Source organism: Drosophila arizonae, chromosome 3 (genome assembly GCF_054131065.1).
Source record: "Drosophila arizonae isolate 15081-1271.41 chromosome 3, UAZ_ARI_1.0, whole genome shotgun sequence".
In the NCBI taxonomy this organism is placed as follows: Eukaryota; Metazoa; Arthropoda; class Insecta; order Diptera; family Drosophilidae; genus Drosophila; species Drosophila arizonae.
The window spans coordinates 8,736,469-8,760,151 of record NC_142923.1 but is presented as its reverse complement, the minus strand read 5'-3'; the positions used below and the strand labels follow the sequence as shown (position 1 = coordinate 8,760,151).

Here is a 23,683-nt window from a genome sequence, read left to right as displayed (position 1 = left end):
TATAAATATGCTATTAAAAAAAAAAGTACTTTTTAGCTCCATATACATCTAGCTTATGCGTCTCAGACTTTTTTAAGTCCAATGAGTTTTCATCTTTTTTAACAGTAAACCACCTTTATTGAAATTAAAGAACCATTTTTAACAAATATTGCTGGAAACATTGAAGTCAAAATAAAACTATGTAATTGCTCAAATTATTAAAAAAAAAAAAAAAAAAAAAAAAAAAAAAAAAAAAAAAAGGGTTTGCTAGAAAGTATTCAAGTAATTTTTTTCATTGAAGAAAATTTTTAAACAAATTTTTCAAACAAAAGTCAGAATAAAAAAAAAAAAAATAATAATAATGATAATGAAAACTATTGATTGAACACATTAGAAATTATATTTTTTTTATTATTATTTTATTATTAAAACATTATCCAAATAAAAAATATCACTTAGAAAAATTAAATAGAAAACTATTGATTGAACACATTAGAAATTTTTTTTTTTTTATTATTATTTTATTATTAAAACATTATCCAAATAAAAAATATCACTTAGAAAAATTGTTAAGTAATTTGCAATCAATTTATTAAGCAATTAAAAAAAATGTGTGTTAGTTTAAAAAAAATTTTAAACATTTTATTGACAAAATTAAACTATACAAAAAAATTGTTGCAACATTTTATTTTTTAAAATGCATAACAAAAAAAACTTTTCTTTTTATTAAAAAAAAAAACTTTTTAAGTATATTAACTATTAGTTGTTTTTTTTTTTTCTTAAGTTAAAAACAATACTAATTGATACAATTAATAAATATATCTAGAATATGTATAGATATCTTGAAATCCTTGAAATATATTTGTTATACTCTTACTTTCTCCAACCAGGTCACAATTGGCCGTCGCATTGGCCTCTACAGATTCTGTGGCGACATCGGACGCGGCAACTTCTCCAAAGTGAAACTGGCCGTGCACCAGTTGACACGAGGTAAGTCTCTGCTAATTATATATAAATGATTGATGATCCCCATCTATAATAAGAATTCAATCGAACTTGCAGACAAGGTGGCCATCAAGGTAGTTGACTTGGATCGAGCTGGCCTCGATGCCAAGGCTCTACGCATGCTATCGAGCGAGATAGCGACGCTCGAGTGTGTTCATCATCCCAACATATTGAGGTGAGTGCTGAGACTTTGCTTCTTGGAGCATATTTCAAATTCGAATTCCTTCCAGGCTCTTTGAGGTGGTTGAGACGCTGGGTCGTGTTTATCTGGTCACAGAGTGGATACGCGGTGGGGAGCTGTATAATCACATCACCCAAGGTGGTCCACTGCGCGAGATTCACGCTGCGCCGCTCTTCAAGCAGCTGCTGCTCGCCGTCAAGCACATGGTGAGATCAATCTGAGCTAATCAAAGCAGTTCACATTAAACAAGGCATAATCTTGCCTTCCCTCTCTATGCTCCACTGCAGCATAGCTTGGGCTATGTGCATCGCGACATCAAGGCGGAGAATGTGCTGCTGCTCTCGGAGGATCGCCTCAAGCTAGCGGACTTTGGTTTTAGCACACAGCTCATCAATGGTAAGTCCTAATCGCGGCCAGTTAGGATCCCTATGTTGACTCGATAATCTATCCAATACTCGATTAGGTGCCAATCAGAAGCTAGACACATTTTGTGGCTCGCCGCCCTATGCGGCACCGGAACTCTTTTCCGACGACCATTACATAGGCGCTCCCGTCGATGTCTGGGCTCTGGGCATTTTGCTCTACTTTATGGTCGTCGGCAATATGCCATTTCGAGCACCCACCATACCGGGCCTCAAGGCAGCCATACTCAAGGGCGACTATCTGCTGCCTGGCCAGCTAAGCTTGCCCTGCATAAGACTAATTCGTAAGTATTTCTCATTTTGTTCGATGGTATGAGGTATATGATCCTATAATTCTATAATTGTATGATACAACGGCTCTATGCTCCTGTACTCGTACAGTTCCATGGCTCTATAATTTTATAGTCCCAGAAGTGCTCGATGGCCTTATGGTCTGAGTATCCTATGATCCTATGATCCCAGATCCCCAGTGCGTCACAAGCGGAAATAATTCTTTCTCTTTCACTCTCCTCTTCTAGAGCGAATCTTAATCCATGTGCCCGCCCAGCGGCCCACCATAGACGATATACTGAACAGTCAGTTTGTGACGTGCCCCAAGTTGAGCGCTGAGCTGATGCAGCTCGAATTGAACTTGCATAGCAAGCCGGCCAAGCGCTCCGTATTCTGGGTGCGCAAGTCGCAGCGGCTGCGGAAGAGCGCCTCGTTGCGGGAGCGGTACGCGGAGGTGGTTAAGAAGCCGGCGATTAGTATGAATACAAGGCAGCAGGATGAGCTGTTTACGCACAGTTTTCTGCATCCCATCGAGCTGGACCACGAGCAGGCAGCCGCCGGGATCCATGCCAAGGAGCTGGAGGCGAACGGTGAGCCGGCCAAGCGCAATGGGCCTGGGCGGCGGTATCTCTTCTGCGGCACGTTGAAGAAGAAGATAACGCCCATTGAAACGGAGCCGGAGAAGCAGCTCTCGAACGGCGGGCCGACGGCCAAGCTCAGCCAGTGGAGCATCGAGGTGGCCGACGATTGTCCGCTCTTCAAGAACTACGACGCCGAGACGGGCAGCTGTGTGATGCTGCCCACCAATACGGACGATCTCAGCCAGCTGTGCCCCCTGGAGTTCGAGGCCAGGCAGCTGCTCGCCGAGCTGGGCGTCACCTCCCAAATGCTAATAGCAGCCACGCCCAGCGGCCCGCGATCCGACATCATTGGCGCCTATCGCATCATAGTCAACCGGCTGCAGAAGCAATCCTGGCTGGCGCGCAAGCACGTGGAGATGGCGCTGCAAATGGAGCCAAAGCCGGAGAAACGCATCGAACGCCAATGCTGCATCCTGTAGACAGCTTCAATTAAATTTAACAATTAATTATAATATTTAATGCATAATGACTAACGATTAATGACTAACGATTAATGACTAATGACTAATAAGTAATGAGTAATGTTTAATGATTAGCGTCAATTTGATAGCCCAGCAAAGGCAGCCAAGCAAAAGTTATGTGCGTTTCTTGTTATTAGAGTAGAGCGAAAGAGCTGAGAAGTTCCTTATTTGCGTCTAGGTTCTGAGTTGTGTAAACTGTTAATTAATTGTATTGAGGGATATCGCTAATTATGATATGTAAACAATATGCACATTAGACTGGTAAAGACCCTGAAAATTGATGGGCGGAATAACTAGGAAATTAACTTTGCGAAAAATGCTACAACAAATCTTAGATCTACTGAGAAAACGAAAATCTTTAAGAACGTTTTTCAATAAATGTGAAAAACATTTAATAAACCGAATAGATAAAATGTAGTTAAAATCAACTTTGAATATATACAAATCAAGCTAAGATATTGTTCGAGTTATCGATTATTGAGTAAAAAATAATTAAAAAAAATATAGATAAATTTGCTCGACATAAAATTTTAAATCCAACGATAAAAATACGAATTCATATGTCTATAACAATAATATTTAAAAATATAAATGAAAATTTAGTAAATGCTCCATAAATCTCATAATATACCATATTACCATAAATAAGGTCTCAATTTTGATACAATTACAACAAATTTTAGCCAAAAACAAACCAGTTTAATGTGTGTTGAAATCTAGTGAAATTTACATAGATACAATGTAGTCCAAGTATTATGTATTTAGTTGTTGGTCCATTTTTTGAGCATATATATATATACTCTATATACACATACGAATTATACGAATACAACATATACATTAACATACATAAATATATATACATATATATCAAGAAGGGAAACAACTGTTCGGACTACTTTTGAAATTCCATATAAAAAATGGTATTTTAATCAATTAATAAGGTAGTTTGTATTCATTTCATTGTTACAGAAAGCATAAACATGGCGTTTGTTTGTGTGTGTTGTAGGTGTATATGTGTGTGTGTGTGTATTAAATTGTCTCCCGTGGAGTCAATGAAACGTACAATAAAGCAGCATATGAAATATATATATATATGTGCAATATATATACATGAATATATATATTCACTTATATATGTGTTTTCAATCGTAAACAAACTAAAAAACTTAACACTAGATTTCTTATAGTTTATAGCCATTCAGTCAGCCGCAGCATCCGCTTGAGCTGCACAGCTGAGCAGTTGCTCCAATTTCGTACAGGTTTAACTATATATATATATATTGCATATAAATGTATATACATATATATACGTTGAGCAGGGCGCAGTCGCTGCTCTCTGTGGCGCTCTCTCTCAGTCGCCGCCTCTCTCTCGGGCTTTGCTGTCGACGTCGCTGCTGTTGCCTGCCAATTGGAGCGCATTGATAAGAGACGGAAATTGAGTGAGCTTTCGTTTAACACTCACCCACTAAGGCGAACGGCTCCGAGTCGCTGCTGGCGGGCCAATCAATGTCCGGCATGGCCGGCCATTCGATGTCATCCGCCGTATCCCAGTCGACGGCACGCGATTGACTTATCTCGAATAGCGCCGGCGTGCACAGGGTGAGCACGTCCTGGCGCAGCTGCTGCAGCAGCTCCTCGAAGCTGTCGCGCGTCTTGCACAGAAAGCAAACGGCCAGCGAGGGATCCATGGCGCCAAAGCTCAAGCGTGCCGCATACTTTTGATGATAGCTCTCGTCCAGCTCTCGCTCGGCCGCCGTTGTCTTTTGTGCCACAGCACCGGCTCGCTGCGTCGTATGCGGATCCAGATATAACACCTCGTCGTCCACATAGCCCAGAAAGTAGAGCGCCTGATTGGGCCGGCCGCCAATCATGCCACAGCTGCTGCTCAGCTCCAAGCAGCGCTTCAGGGCAGGTATATAAATGGGATTAATATCGGTGATGCCCAGCCGCAGCGGCACAATCAGCAGCAATGGCTTCCACGTCGACTCACTGGACTCCTGGCAACAGGTGTCTGCAAGGTAAGACAAATTAGTAAGGTTGCCAAATGTGGATTTTTGCATACTTACATATGTCATCTAGGACGACGGTGCTGTCCATGGCCACGTGCACGGCCAGCGAGCTCCAGTCGTCGAAGCGCACAAGGATTCTGTGAGGAATAAAAACATTAATATGTGATAGATATATAATAGATAGATACAATCTGATCATTCAGTCTCGTAATTGGTCTATGATCTGGTAATAATTGCAATTAATAGAGATATATGGAGAGGTCTTAAATTATCTTATAAGCAGTTTTATATCTTTGGGTAACACTATTTTGTCTGAGCCTTCAATCAAAATTGACTCTAAATCATCAGCGAGTCAATCAATAAGTCAGTTACCCATATACATTTGTAAACTGTTTATTCCTAATCATCCATAGACTGTCATCAGTCAATGAGTCAATCAGATTCATTCGTCAGTCCATCAATCATCCTCACTCACTTGAGTATTTGGGCAACTGTATTGGGTCCGAGCCACTCGCCCACAGCTTTGTTTTGCGACTCGCCCATTAAGGCAATTTGATGTATTGAGTAGTAACTCTTGCGCGTATCCTCGAATCGATTGACGATCTTCAGGTAGGTGGCATCTCGGCAGTCGGGCGTCCAGAACCAGTCCCGACCCAGATGCAGATCGATTAAGGCTTGGGCGAGCACCATTTGGCCGCAGCGCAGCATGCAGCCCCAGCCCTTGTCGGTGGTCAGCTGCACCTCGCCGAGCGGCACAAATCCGTGACGATACGTGCACCACAGGCGGGACTGAATATCACGTCTGATTGGCTCCAGTTCTAGAAAGGTAAGAGTGCATATTTGTAGTACAATATGTAGTTAAAGATACACAGTGAAGACTGCGCTTGGAGAACCGCTTCCCTGACATTGAATTGCCATGAACTTAAGCGGCTCTTCAATGTACTACCATATTTATATTCCGCTCACCTTGTATGGCATTGTAGCGCTTGCCCAGAAGCCAAACATTTGTATTGCGTTTCGGTATATCCTCGATCTCGCCCACAGCGCCAGCTAAAACGCCGTCCGGGCCGAGGTACGCCTCGAATACGCTGTCCATGCCGCGTTGTAGCTGTGCGTACAGGCTAACTAGCATTAACTCCTTCCGTCCTTCCGCCTTGAGCGCCGCGCTGCTTCTGCCCGCTGTCACTGCCGCAGTCGCTGACCAAATGACGTTGTGTTTTTTATTTCGTTTCAGCTTTGTCTTTTGTTTTGGCTAATTCTGTTGCCAGGGCTGCGGAAAAAAGCGGATTGATTTTGCTTTACTTGTTGGCAGTGTAATTGTTAAGCTAATCGCTTAATTGTTTTTGTCTCGTCTGCTATTCGGAGCAACTGTTTTAGGTGGCTTGTTTTATTTTTCGTGTGTGCTGATTACAACGATAACAAAACTGTGCTCGCTGCGTCGTCAGCTGCGCAGTCGACGCGTTGGCGTTATGCTGGTATGACAGCCACTTGTTTGTGTGTCTCTGGCGTTGGACATTCTCTGTTCATATGTTTACTCAAATTATTTACAACTAATTAAATTAAATTAAAGTTTAATTTTATGCGCTTTTGAAAATCAGTCAATGTGACAGTTTTTATTGTTTCTATTACACTTTCATTGAATTAAAATTGCTCTAGAAAAATTTGAAGTGTCATTCACTTAACAGTGCTGTTAACAATAACAATTGTCCACAACTTTTCGATAACTCTAATCGAAATATTTGTTAATAGAGTGAAGGGTTGGCGCACAATTTTAAAAATGTATTTTGTTTACATTTTTAAAAAAGGTATTTAAAATGTAACAATCATGATTTGATTTAATTGTAGTATTATACTATGCTATATTAAAATGGATTGATACGGATTACAGATTTGATGATGTATCTAAGAACTCCTTCTCACACACTAAACTTTTAATCCACAGAATTTGTTGTTTAAATCGAAAAACTCGTCATCATCGTTGTCCGTTTTGTTCAGCATTTCTTCATTCGGGTCCGCTGGATCCACAGCAGCTGCCGCTTTGCGTGCCGCCTGCCGCTGCTTCTTCAGGCGCTTCTTTTCCGCAGCCTTGACTGCTGCCTGGTCCACCTCCGAGTGCAGCTTCCAGCTGGGCACGAAGGGCGCACACCAATCAAACAGATAGCAATAGAAGTCGAACATGAGACGGGAATCCGCCAGGAGAAAGTGCTCCACATGGTAGCGCACATCGATGCGATTGCGCAACAAATCGTAAAGATTATAGATGAAGGCGCCGCAGTAGAGGCGATTCATGTGTGGACTGCTTAGGGGCTGATCCAGCAGCGCATTGAGTCCATTCAGTTGATAGACCACCGACTGGAACTCGGCGAACGAGTGCAGCACGATTGTCGAGTACGAATCGTATTTCTTCTTGAAGATCTCCTGCATGTGAAAGTGTGGCAGGAGCTTCTCCTGCACCAGGAAGCAATCGGACTTCGGTACATGTGCCATGCGCTCCGGCACAGGCAGCGCGAGGAGGGCGGGCTTGATGTCGCGCTTCACACCTTCGGCTGCCTCCGAATCACGTTTCGCACGCTCCTGCTTCAAGATCTTGCCAAAGCGCTGCTGAAAGTCCTTGGGATCCCGCTCGGCTGGGATGGTCACGTCCACAGTGCGCAACACGACGAGGCAGATAAGCAGCGCATGCAAGTGGAGCATGTCGCAGTGCTCCGACCTGTGCAGCCAGTAGACAATGGCGAGAAAATAAAGCTGCAAATCCGAAGGCAGCAGCTCCAATTGCTCGAATAGCTGCGTCACATTGGTATGCGGCACAAATGCCTCAAAGACGGCGCGCAGATGAACTGCATCCGGCTGGGACGGCACAAAGGGATGGGCGGGTGCTTTCTCAATGAGCTGACGATAGTAGCGTACGTTCGTCACGCGCAGCGCCCGCGTCAAATACGTAAACTCAATGGGCACAGGTTGCCCCTGGGCATCCACCTGCCGCTCCGTTTCCGTTTTCCCTTCCACATGGTGTAGCAGGGCGAAGATGTAGTTGAGTATGGGCAGCGCCAAGGCATTCGCATCATGGTAGGGAAAATGCTCGATTTGCGGGTTGTTGATGTATTTGCGCAGATGCATCAGATCCACAAAGTAGCGCGGGAGCGTGGCGGGATAGAGCTTGTCAAGGAACCATTGTGGAAATAGCAGCGTTTTATCTTCAATTGTGTCGTCAAAGCTCTGCTCTTCCTCGTCCTCCTCCTCATCGTCATCATCATCATTAGCATTGTCTTCTTTTTGTTGTGATTCGCCATCTTTATCATCTCGCTGCTGCTGCTCCTCCTCCTCTTCCTGTTCTTCCGAGCTTCCCTCAGTTAAATCAGCGGCGTCCTCCTCCCCATCATCATCTTCTGGCTCGCTGGCTGGCTCAAAGTATGGAAAGGCATTATCGTAGTGTCTGTCAAAGAAATCATAGGCGTGGCACAGCTCATTCGAATAGCCTGAAATGGCTGCCTGCACTTGGGATACCAGGGAATCGCGCTGTGACTGCAAGATTATAGAATGAAATTGAGTTAAATTTACAATACAGATAAATAGATATATATATAATGAGAATGATGATTGAATAAGAAAGAATAAAGGTCCATAGGTCTCCCCTTAGACCTCCATTTACGCTCCACGTATAGACATAAATCTCATCATCCAAATTCACCTTCTTCAGCCTGGATAACACTTTTTCCAGCGCCGACTCGGCCGTTTGATCGCGCAGCCACTGCAGGATGATACGAATGCGTCGCTGTTGCTTCTTCAGCTTGCGGCTGCGTCCCGCTTTGCCCATTCCCACTGCAAAGAAGTTGCTGAATGCAGAGCTGCAGGAGGAGACGAATTGGAATCAGCAATGATTACCATATATAATAAATAATGCTCGGGACAAACCGTGCTATATAATCGTTGCCCAGCAGCGCTGCGAAGAGGGGCAGCTTCTCGGCGCTGAGTGTGCCACGTCCACACAAATGTTCCACGCGATAAATGCAGCAGTCCAAGTATTTATAAGTCTTGAAAGATTTCACCGATTTGGCAGTTCCATTTGCTGTTGGTGTTGGTGTTGTAATGGCGGAGAGGATTTTGTTCGCCTTGGTGCGCTTGGCCACGTGCTTGACCTCGTGTCGGCGCAGGCTGCGATCGCGCGGCTGCTCCTTCTGCCGTTTCGTGAGCACTCTCACCGTCAGCGTAATCAGGGGAATATACTTGACATTGTGGATATAGAAATCGGAGTCGTAGGACAGCACGGGGCAGTTGAGCTTGCGGGCGAGGGCGGCCAGTTCGTCGTCCGCCTCGAAGACACAGCGCATGACGGGCACACCGCAGTCGCGCACCGCATCCACGAACACCTCCTTCAGGTGCAGCGGGAAGAGTGTAATGGAATCACATGGATTTATCTTCTTGATAACGGCGATCTTTCCCCTCAATCTCTTGCCGACCGTGCGCAATTTGCGCTCCTCGTAGCCGCCGTCCATGAGGACATAGGCACGTATCTCACACTCGGCGAGCACACGGAAGAACTGCAGTACAGCTCTGTAGAAATCATCGTAATCCCCGCCAAAGGCCGAATAGCTGCCGGTCACATCTTTGTAGAGATTGCAGGCCAGATTGTCGCCATCGATGACGAGAGAGGTGTTGTGCAGTTCGTACGGCTTCAGGTAGATCTCGGCACGTTGCGCTATGTAACTGGTCAAGCCGCGAACACCCATTGCAACGACTTTGTTTATTGTTATTTAAACAAAACAAAGTGCGTGTTGAAAACACATGTTATCGCAGTGAAAAGTGCTGCCCATAAATATACCTGCCTGTTGCGGCCTTTTAATAATAATACCAAAAATACTTTTCGTTTATTTGAAATGTTAAATGTGTCAGCCTGTTGCAGGCTGTTAGTAGCACTAAAAAAGTAGTCCATTTTTGTATAGAAAGAAAATTAGTCCCAACCAAATCTAATTTAGGTATTTAAACCTTTATTTACTGTTAATATTTCTACATATTTAAATTTAGTAATCGAGTCAACATTTTGCGCGAAAACCAAAGATCTATGAAACCGCTTACACTGTTTAACAATTTGTCATTTATGGGTAGCACTTGTATATGTTGTCTGTTAACGCAATCTAGAGTCTGTTAACGCACTAACCTGCGCATTTGTTTTAGTATTTTGCTATGTGCGGCTTCCATTTTCATGTTAGCCGTTTACAGTCACACTGTACTCAGACTGTCGCTGTCAAGCAGATAAAACGCTTGTCTTTCGTCCATAACGTAACGCGTAACGCGAGTGGGTTTTGTGGCACAGTGAAAAAAATCCGCAGTAGCAATTAAAAATCGAAATCAAATGCAACACGCAAACGAAAAAAGCGAACTAAAAAAATAATAATAAAAAACAAAACAAAATCAAATAACAAATAAAATTGTAAATTCATATGAGCGGCACGTTATGTGCAATTGACGTGTAATCTCGAGTGCCTTTCCAAATGCGAGCAGCGCGTGCATATATACGGGTTCCGTTCGTTCCGCAGCGTATCGTATTTGGCTCTTGCTTTTGCCCACTTTACGTTTCGTGTGTGTATGTTGTTTTTGTATGCTTGTTCAACGTAAAACAGCAGCAGTAGCAGCAGCAGCGACGGCGTCGGCAGCGCTGGCACAGGTAGACATCGTCTAAGACATCATAAAACGATGAAAAATTGAAGAAAGCCAACAACAAGAAAATGAAGCAAAATTTAATAAAATTTTATGCTTAATAGCGAAAAGTATAGAATAAGAATTCGACTGCGAGAAGCGCATTAACAACAACAGCAACAACAACACTCATTTTTTTCGTGTTAATTACTTTTGTGCGTCTTTGCTTTACGGTGGCATTCATTTCATATACTAGTATTATTTTTTCTTGGATTTTCTTCAACAACAGCAGCCGCAGCCACAGTCGCCAGACAAACAGACAATATCCAACCATAACAACAACAACAACAGCAGTAGCCGCAGAAACTGCTCTCGCCCCCATGGGTGTGAGCGAGCGCGCAGATCATTTATACGTATCGTAAACGTATCGTGAATGAATATTCTGTCTATGTGTGTTTGCAGCGCCGTCGAGCGAAAGAGAAAGAGCGCGCGGTGCGTTGCGTTGCGTACATGTTTCAGTGTGTGTGTGCGTGCCCGTGTGTGAGTGCTTGTGTGTGTGGGAGCCCAAAAGCATTTATAATAAATAAATTGTGTGGCTACTCCCAAAGCAAATAAATAATTATGTTGCATCAAAGAAAAACGGCAAAAGCGTAACAAAAGTGTGAAAAATCGGCAACTCAACACAACAACAAAAGTAGAAAGAAAAGTAAATAAATAAAAAGAAGTAAAATACGAGTTTCAAACACTCGCACGACTTAAGAGCAATAGTCAAAAGCTCTCAAGTGGTTCACTCTTTCATGCTCCATACGTTATATTCGCAAGTGAGTGTGTTTTCGTCCGTGTTTATGGAATTTTGACAATTTCTTGTGTTGTCAGTCGAAAGTTTTTTCTTTCTCTACGTTTACGTTGTGGTCTTCGATCAACGGGGAAGCTGCTGGAATACGCGCTCACTGTGCAAACGAGAAAGACTCTTTCAAAGGCAAAAACAAAGGTGCGTATTACACTATTACGGTTATTACTTATTTGCTACGTCTCAATTATGTTGGAAGTCTGTCAGTTAGTTGGACGATATTCCAGGAACTGGCTGGAAGCTACGGGGCGTCTGCACGCTCACGTTTCCTGTCATTTGCGCATTTTCACACGTCCTTGCACCGACGACAATTGCAATTTTTTTTTCTTCCTTCCTTCTTTCGGCAAGTTGCATTTCCCACGCCTACCACACACACACTCACGCAAACACACGCACACACATGGCCGCTATTGGCAGGTAGCAAAGGGAAAAAATTTCCCGCATTACCAAAATTGAACAAATTTTTGTTGAATGCCACCATAGGTGGGCGAAAGAATTGGGAAAAATCAGACGCACTCGCACACATGTGGAAATGCGCAAAAATTAGCCCCCCGCAGGTTCCAGCAAATAAATATGAATAAGCATATGATAAATAAATAATGATGATGATCCATTCCAATGGGACTGAGAATGCTGTAATTTGGCACAATTCGTCGCCAGAGGGCGCTGCTGCGATTGCTGCTGTTTTGCATTAATCAAGCTAAATTGATTTGCCGCTGGCTGCCAAATGGCGTTTTGGCAGCATTATGCAATTTTCAGTTTTTCTTGAATTTTTGTTGCTATTGTCCAGGCACTTTGGCAAGTGGATTATTGAGCACAAAAGTTCATGGGGTGCAGGCGACGTAGTCCCATCTCCCTCGCTCCTCTCGGCTGGAAGTGGAGTTTAAGTTTTACTGTTGCGACAGCTGCTGTTTGTTTGCTCTCTGATTTTATGCATTTTGCTGCATACAATAAAAAGAGCATAAAATGCTCACGCACACACATATATATGTATGTATATATGAACGGCGACAGCTGCACAGATCTTCAGCGCTATGTATGTGTGTATGTGCGTCTCAAATGACACTTGCCGACTGCATTGGGAAGCGGTGTGCGGTGTTTGTCGTCGTCTGCACATTTTTCTATAGAATTTCCTAGTAGGAAGTGCAGTAACAACAACAACAGCAAGCAGAACAAGCAGCGTGGCAGGCAGCACTTGACAATTGTCTTAGGCATTGCACTGTTGTTGTCTCGCTCTCGCACACCTGCCGCCGCCCCTGAAGGCAAGAGAGCAACTATCCTAAGTACACATAGATGTATGTGTGCGCGCGTGAGTGTGGAGGTGTTTGTTTCCTTATGATAGTTAATAAATACCCTGTACTTCAACAGGAGTCGTACGAAAAAGAGTATAGTTAAGCTAGTCAAACGTAAAAAAAAAGCTTTTTAGTTTTTTTAAAATTTCGTATAAATATTTATATATTTATTGTTCCTATTGGATATGTTACTCTTGCCGGACTTTCCTTCATGTGTTTTCCTTATAGTTAATGTACACCGTGTAAATGAATCGTAACATTTTTTTCTATTACTGATGTTAGATTATCTAAATACTTGTTATAGGGTATTGCCAAGTGTAGTACATGTTCGGCTCTGTCTGTACTCCAGTTATTTTATGCACGTAATTATTCAATTGTCTTTGATTAAATGTGCAAATTTGTCTAATGTTTTTCTGGTTCTTTCGCTGATTATACGGAAGTCGTCATTTAAACCTGCAACTAATTTGTCGGCCATTTGTAATTTGTCACCGATCTCTCTCTGTCTTTCCCTCCCTCTCTCTCCCACTCTACACTTTCTCAATTACTCACTCATCCGCTGTCGCTGAGAGACGTGAGCTTTTGAATGATTATGTGTCTGTGTATGCATTTACCGTTATTGCAACACCGAATAGCTGCCGCTCCGCCTGCCAGCCACGTTTTGACCTACAAGTTGGCTTAATTATATTACCGACGCGCGCATTTCCTGTCCGATTTACTGTTTAGATGTAGTTTCTTCGGTATTGGGCAAGGCGCACAGCTAATAATAATAAAAAACCAAAATTAACTCCAAAAATTCAAACAGAAAAGCTTGCAAACATTTTCGAATTTCCACTCGAAAATGCAGCTACAATAAAAATTGAAATTATTTCCCTTCACAAGCTCCACAAAGCAGCAGCAAAGCAAAGAACAAAAATAACACAAAAAAAAAAAAAAAAAGAATTTAAAATAAAACTCGAGAAGTAAAGCAGCGTCGTCACCGTCAGCGTCGGCAGCGACGTGTTGGCAGCAACTTTATGTTGTAGTTGTTATTGTTGCGGGTGTAAGCACGTGCAACAATAGAAGTGATAGAACGCAAAAAAAGAAAAAATAAAAACAAAAAGAAGCAAACTATTAATAAACAATTTGCATTGAACCCGTTCTTGCTCTCTCCCTCTCACGGTCACTCACCATCTCGCTCTTTCTTGTTGCTCATACTATGCTCTCGCATTTCAAACCGGAACCTAATTGGATTTTGTGAATGAAACGTGGAATGAAACGACCTTGCCCGTTTACGTCGAGCTTACGTTTTGCATTGATCGTTGATCAATTGAAAGCTCAGCCGGAAGACAATATTGATTGATGAGTGGCGCTTACGTAGCGCGCTCACATTACGTTATAAAGTGGTTGCTCCTTAATTGGCATGTTGTAGAATGGAAACATATTTTTACTATGCAAATTTTAATACATAATTATAATTAATAATTTTGATAATTTAGTATTTTTTCTATTTTTGTTTTTATTTTTAAATGATTCAAAAGTTGGAAATTTTAACTTTTCGATTACTCACTGTATTTGCTTGCTTTGCCTTGCTCTCCTTGGCTCTCTTTCTGTTTCTCTCTCCCTCTCTTTTATATCGTATATGTGTGTGTGGGTGCGCCTTTGCTTTCAGCTTTGTAATTTCGCAAATGTTTGCCGCTAATAAATCATGTGTCCCTTGTTAGCTGATTGTAAATTGTTCGCCCAATGCGATTTCAAGTGCTTGTGTGTGCTTTGTTTCTCTATTTTTTCTATTCTTTTTCCGATTTGGCCTCCTCCTGTGTTTTGGCTATTTATGCGGCGTTTAGCTACCGTGCGCTTACGTCATTTGCATGCCGTATACGTAAATGTATTAGTGTGTGTATTCGTACATACTTGGCCATGTTTTACAGTTGTCAATCGGCTGCTGCTGCGTCTGTGGCTGTGGCTGCTGCTGGTTCTGTTGCTCTGTCTACTTTAGTGGGCTAAAAACACATTCAGCGCGCGTCAACACAAAATATTGAAAGTAGGTAATGTGACAACAACAACAACAATAATATCTGAGTCATCAGTTTTGAATATATGCTAAAAGTTTTTAGTACATGACCAAAATATGCATATATAGTTCAACATAAAGAATATATATGATTTAAGATAGCTTTTGCTAATACATAGGAAAGCCATGTTTGGGAAATTTGCCAAAACACACATATAAAAGCAAAAAACGATTTGAGACGGTAATAAAAGTTTTATTTATCGTTATAAAGAATATATTTTAAATGTGTTTAGAACTCAGTCTTATTTGACCGCAAATTTTTAAAAATCATTTAACTGTTTGGTCAATTTTAACTCGTAATTCTCTTGATACATATTCAAATTAATCTTCATCTCACATCTGAAAGATGATCAAAAATAGTATTTCATTTTCTTCAATTTTGTTGCCGTGCGCATAATTCGCGAGAATTTTCACTTATGTCTAGACAAATTTTCTACTGCAATAAATTTTTATTAATTGCCTCGTTAATTGAATATAATTCTGATATTTGTTTTGATTCATCAGTTCAATTACTGACTCTGTTATATTATTATCATATAATTGTTATAAATAGAACATTCATTATTTAGTTTCAGTTTTGTTTTAATTATGGCTGCAAGGGTATTCAATCTACGATTTAAGACAAAAATAAACTTGTATGTTTACCTAAGGTTCTGTGACGTCACATATATGTTTATAGCATCAAAGTTTTTGTTTTGGTAAAATGTTGAAGATCTGGCACTTTTCTTGTTTTTAGCAAATTGAAAGTAATTAAGATTTGATTGGGATAGCCCGACAACATGGAGCTAAAACGCTCACGCGCTGTCCAAATACTCTTTCAGATTAAAGATGAACTAATTAAACACTTTTCAATGAAATATTTTCTTTATCGTATCATAATATAACGGGTAATTAATAGAGCCCGCACTTCACGGCATGTGCTTTCAAGTTTGAACAAAGTCATTTCGAGGCAATGCCCTTGTCCATAATCTTATCAGGATTTTTATATACACATATGTATGTCTAGCCTAACGAGGTGGGTCAACAAGTCAATACAAATACCTCTCTCATATATGGGAACTGTGTGTGTGGTAAAAAAGGCGAAATAGAAGAGAAATACTTGTCTGTAAGCGGGCCCTAAATTCCCACAGTTTATAAAGAAATGCGTCAGTTCAGTCTCTAAGTGAATCATTAAACAAATTACAAATTCGTAAGCCAGTTATAAAAATAGCTCCAAACCGAATTAGAAATAAAAAGAATTTCAACAAAATAGGCAAACAAATTTTTGTACGTGTCCAATGTGGAACTGTAAATATTGGCGCAGCACCGAATGAGTCCAACCCACCCACAGTCGATCGTCACAGTCACCATCGCAGTCCCAGTCAGTCAATCATCAGAGTACTGGAGGCGTGCGGTTTAGTTAAGACATTTCCAGTGAATAAGTCATACCTTTTATAGTTTACAGCTAACCAAATGCACAATTTGTTTGTATTATTTGGACTTAGCCCAAGAAAAGTGAGTGTTCTTCATCGTCGATAGCACATAAAGCCACAGGCGATTTCACTCGATCTAAATAATACCAGGAATGGAAATAGTTTATAAATGATTAAGATGCTAAAATTGATTGGAAATTCTTGTATTATTTAGAGATAGCTTTGCCTTCCTTCTAAGAAAACTATTTTTAGGTTTAAAGCATCATTAAATGATCAATTGAGCTTATTAAGTAAATATTGATAACTATCGATTTGAAGACAGTTTTGGCTAATGTTCTTATTTGTTCCATGGTTCATTTCATTAAATTTTTATCTACTATTGCTTAATCTCGAACAATTTGAACAACTATCTCTTATCATTTATCTCTCTATCGATAACATATCTTACTTATTCAAATACTTTTCATTCGACTCTCGCTTATGCAGTCTGTTTATAAACATAATGAAAAGACCGATCTTGCCCCACAAATCTCATGCAGTTAGTCGCTTGTGTAAACAAGCAACAAAACATTTTCGTCTATCTGCATCTTCCTTTTCCTCTACTTCTTTACCTCGTCATTTATTTCAGTATTGCAGTTATTTTGATTGATATAAACGCATGGAGATTTGTCTGGCGTAAACACACTCACATATAAATATATATATTTATGTATTATACGTATATAATTCCCAGACACTTTTCTACCTTTCTGCCCTGTGGTTGCGTTTTGTCCTAAACCAGTTTATCACCTCCTCCTCCCACTTTCGTAAACCACACAAAAAAAAAACAACAAAAATTGCGTTTGCCCAAAACCACACGAAGAGTGAAAAACCACAATAAGAATTCCCATAATTATGACGAAAAAGGAAAAAACGAAATGATATCTCCAAGCGTCACATTCGTCAGTTCCACAAACATGAAGAAGAAGAAGACGAAGAATAATAAGAAGAAGCTAACGAAACTCAAGAAATGGGATGATGGGGGAAGAATGGGAAGAGAATCAAAAAATGCCTTTGAAATTTAAACTTTTGTGGTTACAAGTTTTCTAGACCACAAAACTTCTCAACCGAAAGCTGAAGTTCCAAAACAAAAACAAGAAGAGGAAGAAAAGGTGTGCGTGTGTATGCCTATCTCTCTCGCTCTCTCTTTCTCTCTTCGCCAGTTCTGAATGGAAGCGTAACCGAGTCGGAAGAAACAGTCAAAAACAGACAACACAAAAGTTTTCACAGTTTTTTTTTTCTGTTGTATTTTCTTCTTTAACAACTTCCCAAGATGGATAAGAATTAAAGGCGGGCAGCAGCAGCACCAACAGCTGTAGGCTTGATGGGCGGCAGGTGTGAGGGGGTGTGACAGTAGTTGTGTGTGGATCAAATCAAGTTTACAAAGATAACAGAACATGTTTGATGCACACCGTTAGTGGCTAAGAGGTGCCCTGTAAGGTGTAAGAAATAGGTTTGGTAGCATACATGGGAAATTAAAATTGAATGGAATTTGTTTTTCAATTAAAACTGATAGATAATATTATGTATGTATTGTTCAAAATATTATATTATATTAAAAAAAAATTGTAAAATGACTAGAATTAAAACATAAGTCAGAAGATAAAAATATTCGAGTTATGCTTCTATAAAATCTTTTGAAAATACTCTACGTTCCTAATCTTGGATAAGCTGTTTAGTGATTATAATATCTAATATATAATTCTATGCGTCAAACCTCTCCAGTAAATTTTAGATTTACAGGGTATTTCAATACAAACCAACTTCCATTCATTTAAAACACAGCCCTGACAATGACAAAGCACAAAACTGCGCCATTTAAATGGAGCTAAAAGAGGAAAAACGCTAAAATAGTTAAGAGGTGCTGGAAGATAGTTAAAAGGTGCTGTTGGTTAAGTCGGGAATCGTCCGTTGATGGCTTAGTCGAGAGTGCTTGAGAGAATGTGCCGTTAGTACAGTTGAATCAATTAAAATAGAGACGCTGCCACCATTTTGCTGTCAACCTTTTCAATTACTAAAGGTAGCAGTGGGAGAGGGCGGGGTACACAGAGAGGGGAGTATGGTTTGCTGGACGGTTCTTTAAAACGTGTCATGGCCAGCAGTTTGGACCCAAATTACCGCAGCTCAATCATTTGAGCCGCCGTCTGTGCCTCGCACCTGAGGATGAGTTTTTGTATTTGTAGTCTGTGGCATAATTTGTTCGGCTTCCTGCAACAAGCCGCTGCACATGCGCCGCTTGGCTACACACAGACACACACACATACATACATACACACTTAGACAGTCTGTGCTTGCAACAGGAGCAGCCAGTTGGTTACACTTTCGGGTTCAATGCGCTCCACACGCTTTTCAACTGTGGCATGCCACAACAATAAAAGCAATTGATAATACTGAAATCATCATCAACGCCACAGGGCTAAAAAATATATATATATGTATATTCTTTGCCTTAGCTTATACTTTTGGCAAATTAAGGTGCCGCCCGGTGGCAGACACGAGGCAGGATCACACACATGCACACGCACACACATGTAATTTGTGGCAACCGCTAATTACGCCCACGCCACAACTTGACCCAAAGCTGGTTGAAACACAAAGTAACGCACGTGCCGCGGATTTGCTGCCACATCGCGAGCGGGTTAGCCAAACAAAATGGTTGCAAAAGCTTGTGTTTTCCGTTGTACATTGACTACTGTATACCCTCTTCATATTTGTTTTATGAAAATAATAAATAAATATATATAATAAATGAAAAATAAGTAGAACTACAAAAAAAAAAAATGAAAAAAATTAAATTATTAAGAATGGAAAATTCAGAAGAAATATTTAATTTTTTGTTTTTTTCTTTTTAAACTAAAACCTAAAACTGATCTACTTAAATTCTTTATTTAAACTCAAATTATATTCTTCCAAAATTTTAGAATAGAATATTTCTTGGACATCTTTTATTCTATAGTATTTATTTTCTCTCATTTTATTTAGAACATTTCTTTTCATTTTTATAGCACATTAAATTTTAAGTTGATATCAGCCATCAAATTTATACACCCATTAAAATTTTAGTAGGGTATACGAAAAAGTTTTGCTGCCATTCGGGGCGCTCTGTTGTAATCCGCACATAAAACCGTTTTATATTTTCTCAGCCTTTTATGCGAATTTCGCAGTCGGGCTATTAGTTATTGTTGTTTTATTTTTCTTTTTTTGTTATTTTCTTAATGTTTTGCGCACGTTAGCGTTTACAAAGAAGACGGCAAAGAGGTCACACACCTTCTATATAGCTGTTTTCCTGCCAGAGTATGTGTTCCATTGCCAAACTGTTCCCTCAACCCTTACACTGATTTGCACATTAACAAACCCCAAAATAAAGAACAAAAAATCGAACTTGAGTGTATTAATGTTGAGGATGAGCCTGAATGGCAGACTCGCATTAACAAGAACCCCCGATCGATTGTGAAGGGCAGGACTCTGCAGCGCAGGTGCATTGTCGTCGTTTAACCCTCTGGTTCAATTTCAATTTTGTAAATTGAGTTTGTATTACGATTTATTGACAAAATCGACGGCGACCACGACGACGACTTCTGCACTTTGCCAACTGACATTTATTGCCCTTTGGTTGCGTTGCTTAGCGCATTAACGAATTATGTGAGCAATCGAAGTAAAAAATAATAAAATACAACCAGAAACACCGTTACGAGGAAACTCAATATTCAAAATGGCCGACAGGGTACTGTTTTATTTAATTTGATTCCAATGACAATATTAAAAAACAAAAACAAAATTATAAAAATAAATAAATATAGAAAAAATTATAAAAATAAATTTAAGTAAGAAATATACAAAAATACATTCATTTTTTTTTTAAGTAAAGAAAAAAAATAATAATAATTACTATAAATAATAATAATAAATTAAAATTGATTTAATTTTATGTTATTTATATTTCTTTTTCAAAAAATTATAAATTCTAAATTTAAAATTTATATTAAAAAAAAAAAACAATATGTTTTTCCAAAAATAGTTTTATGTATATTTTAGTTTGCTTCCAAAATGAAATCTGTTGCTCATTTTTTGCAGTCACTAATACTCTCATAGAAATTCTCAGAAATGGTAATACTTAAATCAAAGAGTTTGAAGAGCATATCAAAAACAAGAGATTAAAAATCAGAATAACAGCTGCTGTTGTTGCCAAACAACTCAAACAACATATACATATATTCTCTTAGCCAAATTTCTGACTAAACGCAATTTGAGTAATCCCCGAAAAACTATGAAAAATCTAAAAACGAAATGTCATGCTAGACGAAAAGTTCGAGAAGTAAAATTCCAGAGCTCTGGCAACAATGGCATACGCCACGTGAACGTGTTGCACACAAAAAGCAGATGCAGCCTCACACACACACACACACATGCATAAAAGAAAAACACATCCTCTGCAATCCTGTTGAAGGGAAAATTTCCACTTGAGTTTCATCATGCATAAAAAGGAAAGAAAAATCGTCTTCCGTTTGCCCAGCGAAAATAGCGACATGTGTTTGAAGCCCGAATCGGAGGCTGAGCTCAATCATTCGCTCTCTCTCTGTCTCTCTTTCTCTCTCGCTCGCTCTCTGACAGTGGCTACTCCTTCAGCATAATCTCAATTTTCATTTTTCACCTGCCCAAATGGCCCGCCTGCCCGCCCGCATGCACTTAGCCCTCTCAACAATCTGCTGCTTATCAGCGGCAAAACGGCCAACTAAATAGCTACAAAAATGTCTGTGCGTGTGTGTGTGCATGAATATACGCACTCGAACATGCTTGTTGTTGATTTTTTGAAAGGCAACAATTTGTCTATTATCTGGCCGGGCCAATTTTCCTATCAGGCTCTCTCGCTCTGCGTCTCTCCGATGCTGCCTTTTTGATAAATGTGCCTGGCCGACGTCTTCGTCGTTGGTAAATCCTCTCAAGCCTGATTAAGTGAACTATTATGCTCGCCCATTGCCTTCGTGCGCTCTCTATCTCTCTCTTTTTTTTTCTATTGGTCTCTTCTTTTCTTTTTACTATTCGTCATGCATGTGTAGACACACAAGAAGCAGCAGCAACCGATGCAGTCGCCGCTAACGCCGCAGTCAAACAGCGCAGCCATCAAATATTGTTTATGTTTTCAACAAATAGCACACACAGACGCACTCTCTCACACATGCATGCACTGACACACAGACAGAGAGTGAGAGAGGGAGAGCGACCACATTTGAGAGAGCGAATGCATTGGACACGCACATTGCACTCTTTCTAATCAGCCGAGCGAAGGAGCGCTTGTTGCATTTGTACCTGCTTGACCTGCGCTGCAGTTGTTATTGTTATTGTTCTTATGCTCTGTCGCTCTATTCTTCTCTCTCTCCCTCGCTCGCACGTGTGTATCTATTGCATTTGGCTGCGCTGCTTGCTGCTCGCTGCTCTTGATCCATTTCCATTTCTATTCATTTTGTGCGTGTTGCTCATTACGCGTCTCACCGACTTGTTTGGCATTTGTTTCACATGCTGCCGCTGCTGCTGCTTCTGCTGCTTCGGCTGCTGTGTGACCAGCTTCATTGAGCTTCTGCTTGGCTGCAGTCACGTCAATGCTACGTGATTTATGCTATTCTTTGTTGTTGTTATTGTTGCTGCTGCTGCTTTTCAGCTGGGTGGTAAAATTAATATAACGTTCTTTTTCCCTGGAAATGAGCTACGCGCGCGCTGTGCAATCATTCAAACAATGTTGCTCTATACAGCGAAGACTTCAATTTAATTGCTGCAGCTAGTTGCATAATTGCAGATCAAACCAAGTTGTTGCAAAAAAAAAAAAAAAAAAAAAAAAAAAAGTTAAAGAATGCTAACATACATATATTGGAATTAATTTCTTCTTCTTCATCAAGTTTTGCATGGGCTTTGCGCTCAGTACTTTAAAATTTACATATATTAAATACTATATTATTCTCACAATAGCCGCCAGCTAACGGCTTTTGTTTCATATTCCATTCGTTTCTCACAACTCATAAACTTTGCCATGGATATTAAAGTTTGTGTATATCTCGCCATTCGTGCTCATAAATCCTTTGCAAATCTATTTTGTGCGCCAGTTTATGACGCAATTTGCAAATTGAATGACCACACATTTTTATTGACTTGACGGGCCCACCCACCGTTAGGTGTATGTATGTGTGTGTGTGTTTTGGCCATAACTTTTGCACATCTGTGCCCATTTTTGCTATAGAATGCGGCAAATTTTTGTGCTTTTTACTAGAATTTATTTTGGCATGCAAACACGTCAACTTCTCATTAAGATAAGCGCAACCTGCTGGGTTTGATTTATAAGCTCTGAACCATGAGGACTCCGCACTTTGTCTAAGCTCTATGGCATGTGGCAAATCAGTTTGAGCCACCAATTGAGGCGCATGTAAAATGCAACTGACGGCAACGCCGTCGCCGCCGCCGCCTGGCAACAAGGAATTTCGCTTGCCTGCAGGCAACGTCTTGAAGTTCCGGTTCGCGGTTGACTCTTATTCCTTTTTCCTTTTTTATTTATTTTTTGGCACACGCCAGCTGTCGAGTCCAGAACTACGAGAACTGGCAACTGCTTGCGGCGCATATATATATAGCATGCATATTTTACTGCCTCCTAGTCTATATCGTCCTATTCTAGACGTTCCGCAACGTATGTCCCTTTTTATATAAAAACACTGAGAGAAAAATTCAGAATTAGTAGTAGAAAATATTTGAGTGTTAATAGAAATAGTAAAATAAAATTATTTACAAAAATATATATATATATATATAAAAAAAAAAATAATAATAATAATAAAAATAAATAAATAAGAATATAATCAAAACAAAATAAATTAAATATAAAATTAACAGACATAAAAATATAAAAAAAGTTCATAAATGTTTCTTATGTGTAAGCTTATACGAAATATTTACCAATATATTTCCATTTTCTTTATTAGCAATATACTTTTGCATATATACGCTTTTGGAAAAATCGTTCAACACTTTTCGCTGAGTGCACATGCACATATATTTATAAAATGTTTCTTTTTGGTAATATATTGCCGACATGCTAAAGCAATAAAATAGCAGCGCAGTCGTAGACACATTTGCAAATTTTCAAGTGTAGGGGCGGAACGGGGGCGGGGCTGGGCGGAGCGGGGGCTTACCCTAGATTCCGGCAAAGTCGTTGCTGGCAATTCGCCAGTCACTCGCGCTAATTTTAACTGCCAACAAATATATATACAAAGAAAAAAAAAAACAACTTGCTAAAATAACTGTTTTTGTTTCTCTTACTGTTGTTGTTGTTTCCCATTTGCTGCACTCTTGTGCAACTCCTACAAAATGCGACGACGCCTCCGGCAGAAACAATTAAACGACGCGTCGCCATCGTCGCCGCTCTGATAAACAAGGTAGATAACAAGTAGGGAAG

At 40.2% G+C, this 23,683-nt stretch overlaps 4 protein-coding genes across 6 annotated transcripts in view; 2 read left to right on the top strand and 2 right to left on the bottom strand.

Moving 5' to 3' along the window:
* Nucleotides 1-4,132, top strand: part of LOC108610073 (serine/threonine-protein kinase NIM1) — a 28,228-nt gene extending 24,096 nt beyond the window's left edge. For all 3 annotated transcript variants that reach the window (XM_089463962.1, XM_018001910.2, XM_089463963.1), the window contains exons 2-7: nt 870-969; nt 1,042-1,159; nt 1,215-1,371; nt 1,453-1,561; nt 1,629-1,871; nt 2,106-4,132. In XM_089463962.1, the coding sequence (XP_089320088.1) occupies nt 870-969; nt 1,042-1,159; nt 1,215-1,371; nt 1,453-1,561; nt 1,629-1,871; nt 2,106-2,917 (1,539 nt within the window). In that variant the 3' untranslated portion in view covers nt 2,918-4,132. The remainder of the gene's footprint in view (nt 1-869; nt 970-1,041; nt 1,160-1,214; nt 1,372-1,452; nt 1,562-1,628; nt 1,872-2,105) is intronic.
* On the bottom strand, nt 3,856-6,635 carry Atg4a (Autophagy-related 4a). Its single transcript, XM_018001913.2, has 5 exons — nt 5,938-6,635; nt 5,447-5,789; nt 5,029-5,108; nt 4,425-4,973; nt 3,856-4,363 (listed from the first exon to the last, which is right to left on the bottom strand). The coding sequence occupies exons 1-5, from the start codon at nt 6,101-6,103 to the stop codon at nt 4,314-4,316; spliced, it is 1,188 nt and encodes a 395-aa protein (XP_017857402.1). The 5' UTR covers nt 6,104-6,635; the 3' UTR covers nt 3,856-4,313.
* A 144-nt stretch (nt 6,636-6,779) lies between these two features.
* On the bottom strand, nt 6,780-9,878 carry ast (single-strand DNA endonuclease protein asteroid). The gene is made up of 3 exons (XM_018001900.2): nt 8,884-9,878; nt 8,660-8,816; nt 6,780-8,493 (listed from the first exon to the last, which is right to left on the bottom strand). Exons 1-3 carry the CDS (start codon nt 9,696-9,698, stop codon nt 6,895-6,897), a joined length of 2,571 nt encoding a protein of 856 aa, XP_017857389.1. The 5' UTR covers nt 9,699-9,878; the 3' UTR covers nt 6,780-6,894.
* A 300-nt stretch (nt 9,879-10,178) lies between these two features.
* S (EGF receptor activation regulator Star) overlaps nt 10,179-23,683 on the top strand; it is a 38,216-nt gene continuing 24,711 nt past the window's right edge. Inside the window, exons 1-2 of the mRNA XM_089463960.1 lie at nt 10,179-10,633; nt 10,895-11,596. The gene's annotated coding sequence lies outside the window, so the exon portion shown is untranslated. The remainder of the gene's footprint in view (nt 10,634-10,894; nt 11,597-23,683) is intronic.

Coding starts and splice junctions, on each gene's coding strand:
- Atg4a (XM_018001913.2), bottom strand. CDS start 6,103: ATGCTAGTTAGCCTGTACGCACAGCTACAACGCGGCATGGACAGCGTA. Junction 5,790..5,937: donor GCGCTACAATGCCATACAAG/GTGAGCGGAATA, acceptor TTACCTTTCTAG/AACTGGAGCCAATCAGACGT. Junction 4,974..5,028: donor CGTCGTCCTAGATGACATAT/GTAAGTATGCAA, acceptor CTTACCTTGCAG/ACACCTGTTGCCAGGAGTCC.
- ast (XM_018001900.2), bottom strand. CDS start 9,698: ATGGGTGTTCGCGGCTTGACCAGTTACATAGCGCAACGTGCCGAGATC. Junction 8,817..8,883: donor GGCAACGATTATATAGCACG/GTTTGTCCCGAG, acceptor CTCCTCCTGCAG/CTCTGCATTCAGCAACTTCT. Junction 8,494..8,659: donor TGTTATCCAGGCTGAAGAAG/GTGAATTTGGAT, acceptor ATAATCTTGCAG/TCACAGCGCGATTCCCTGGT.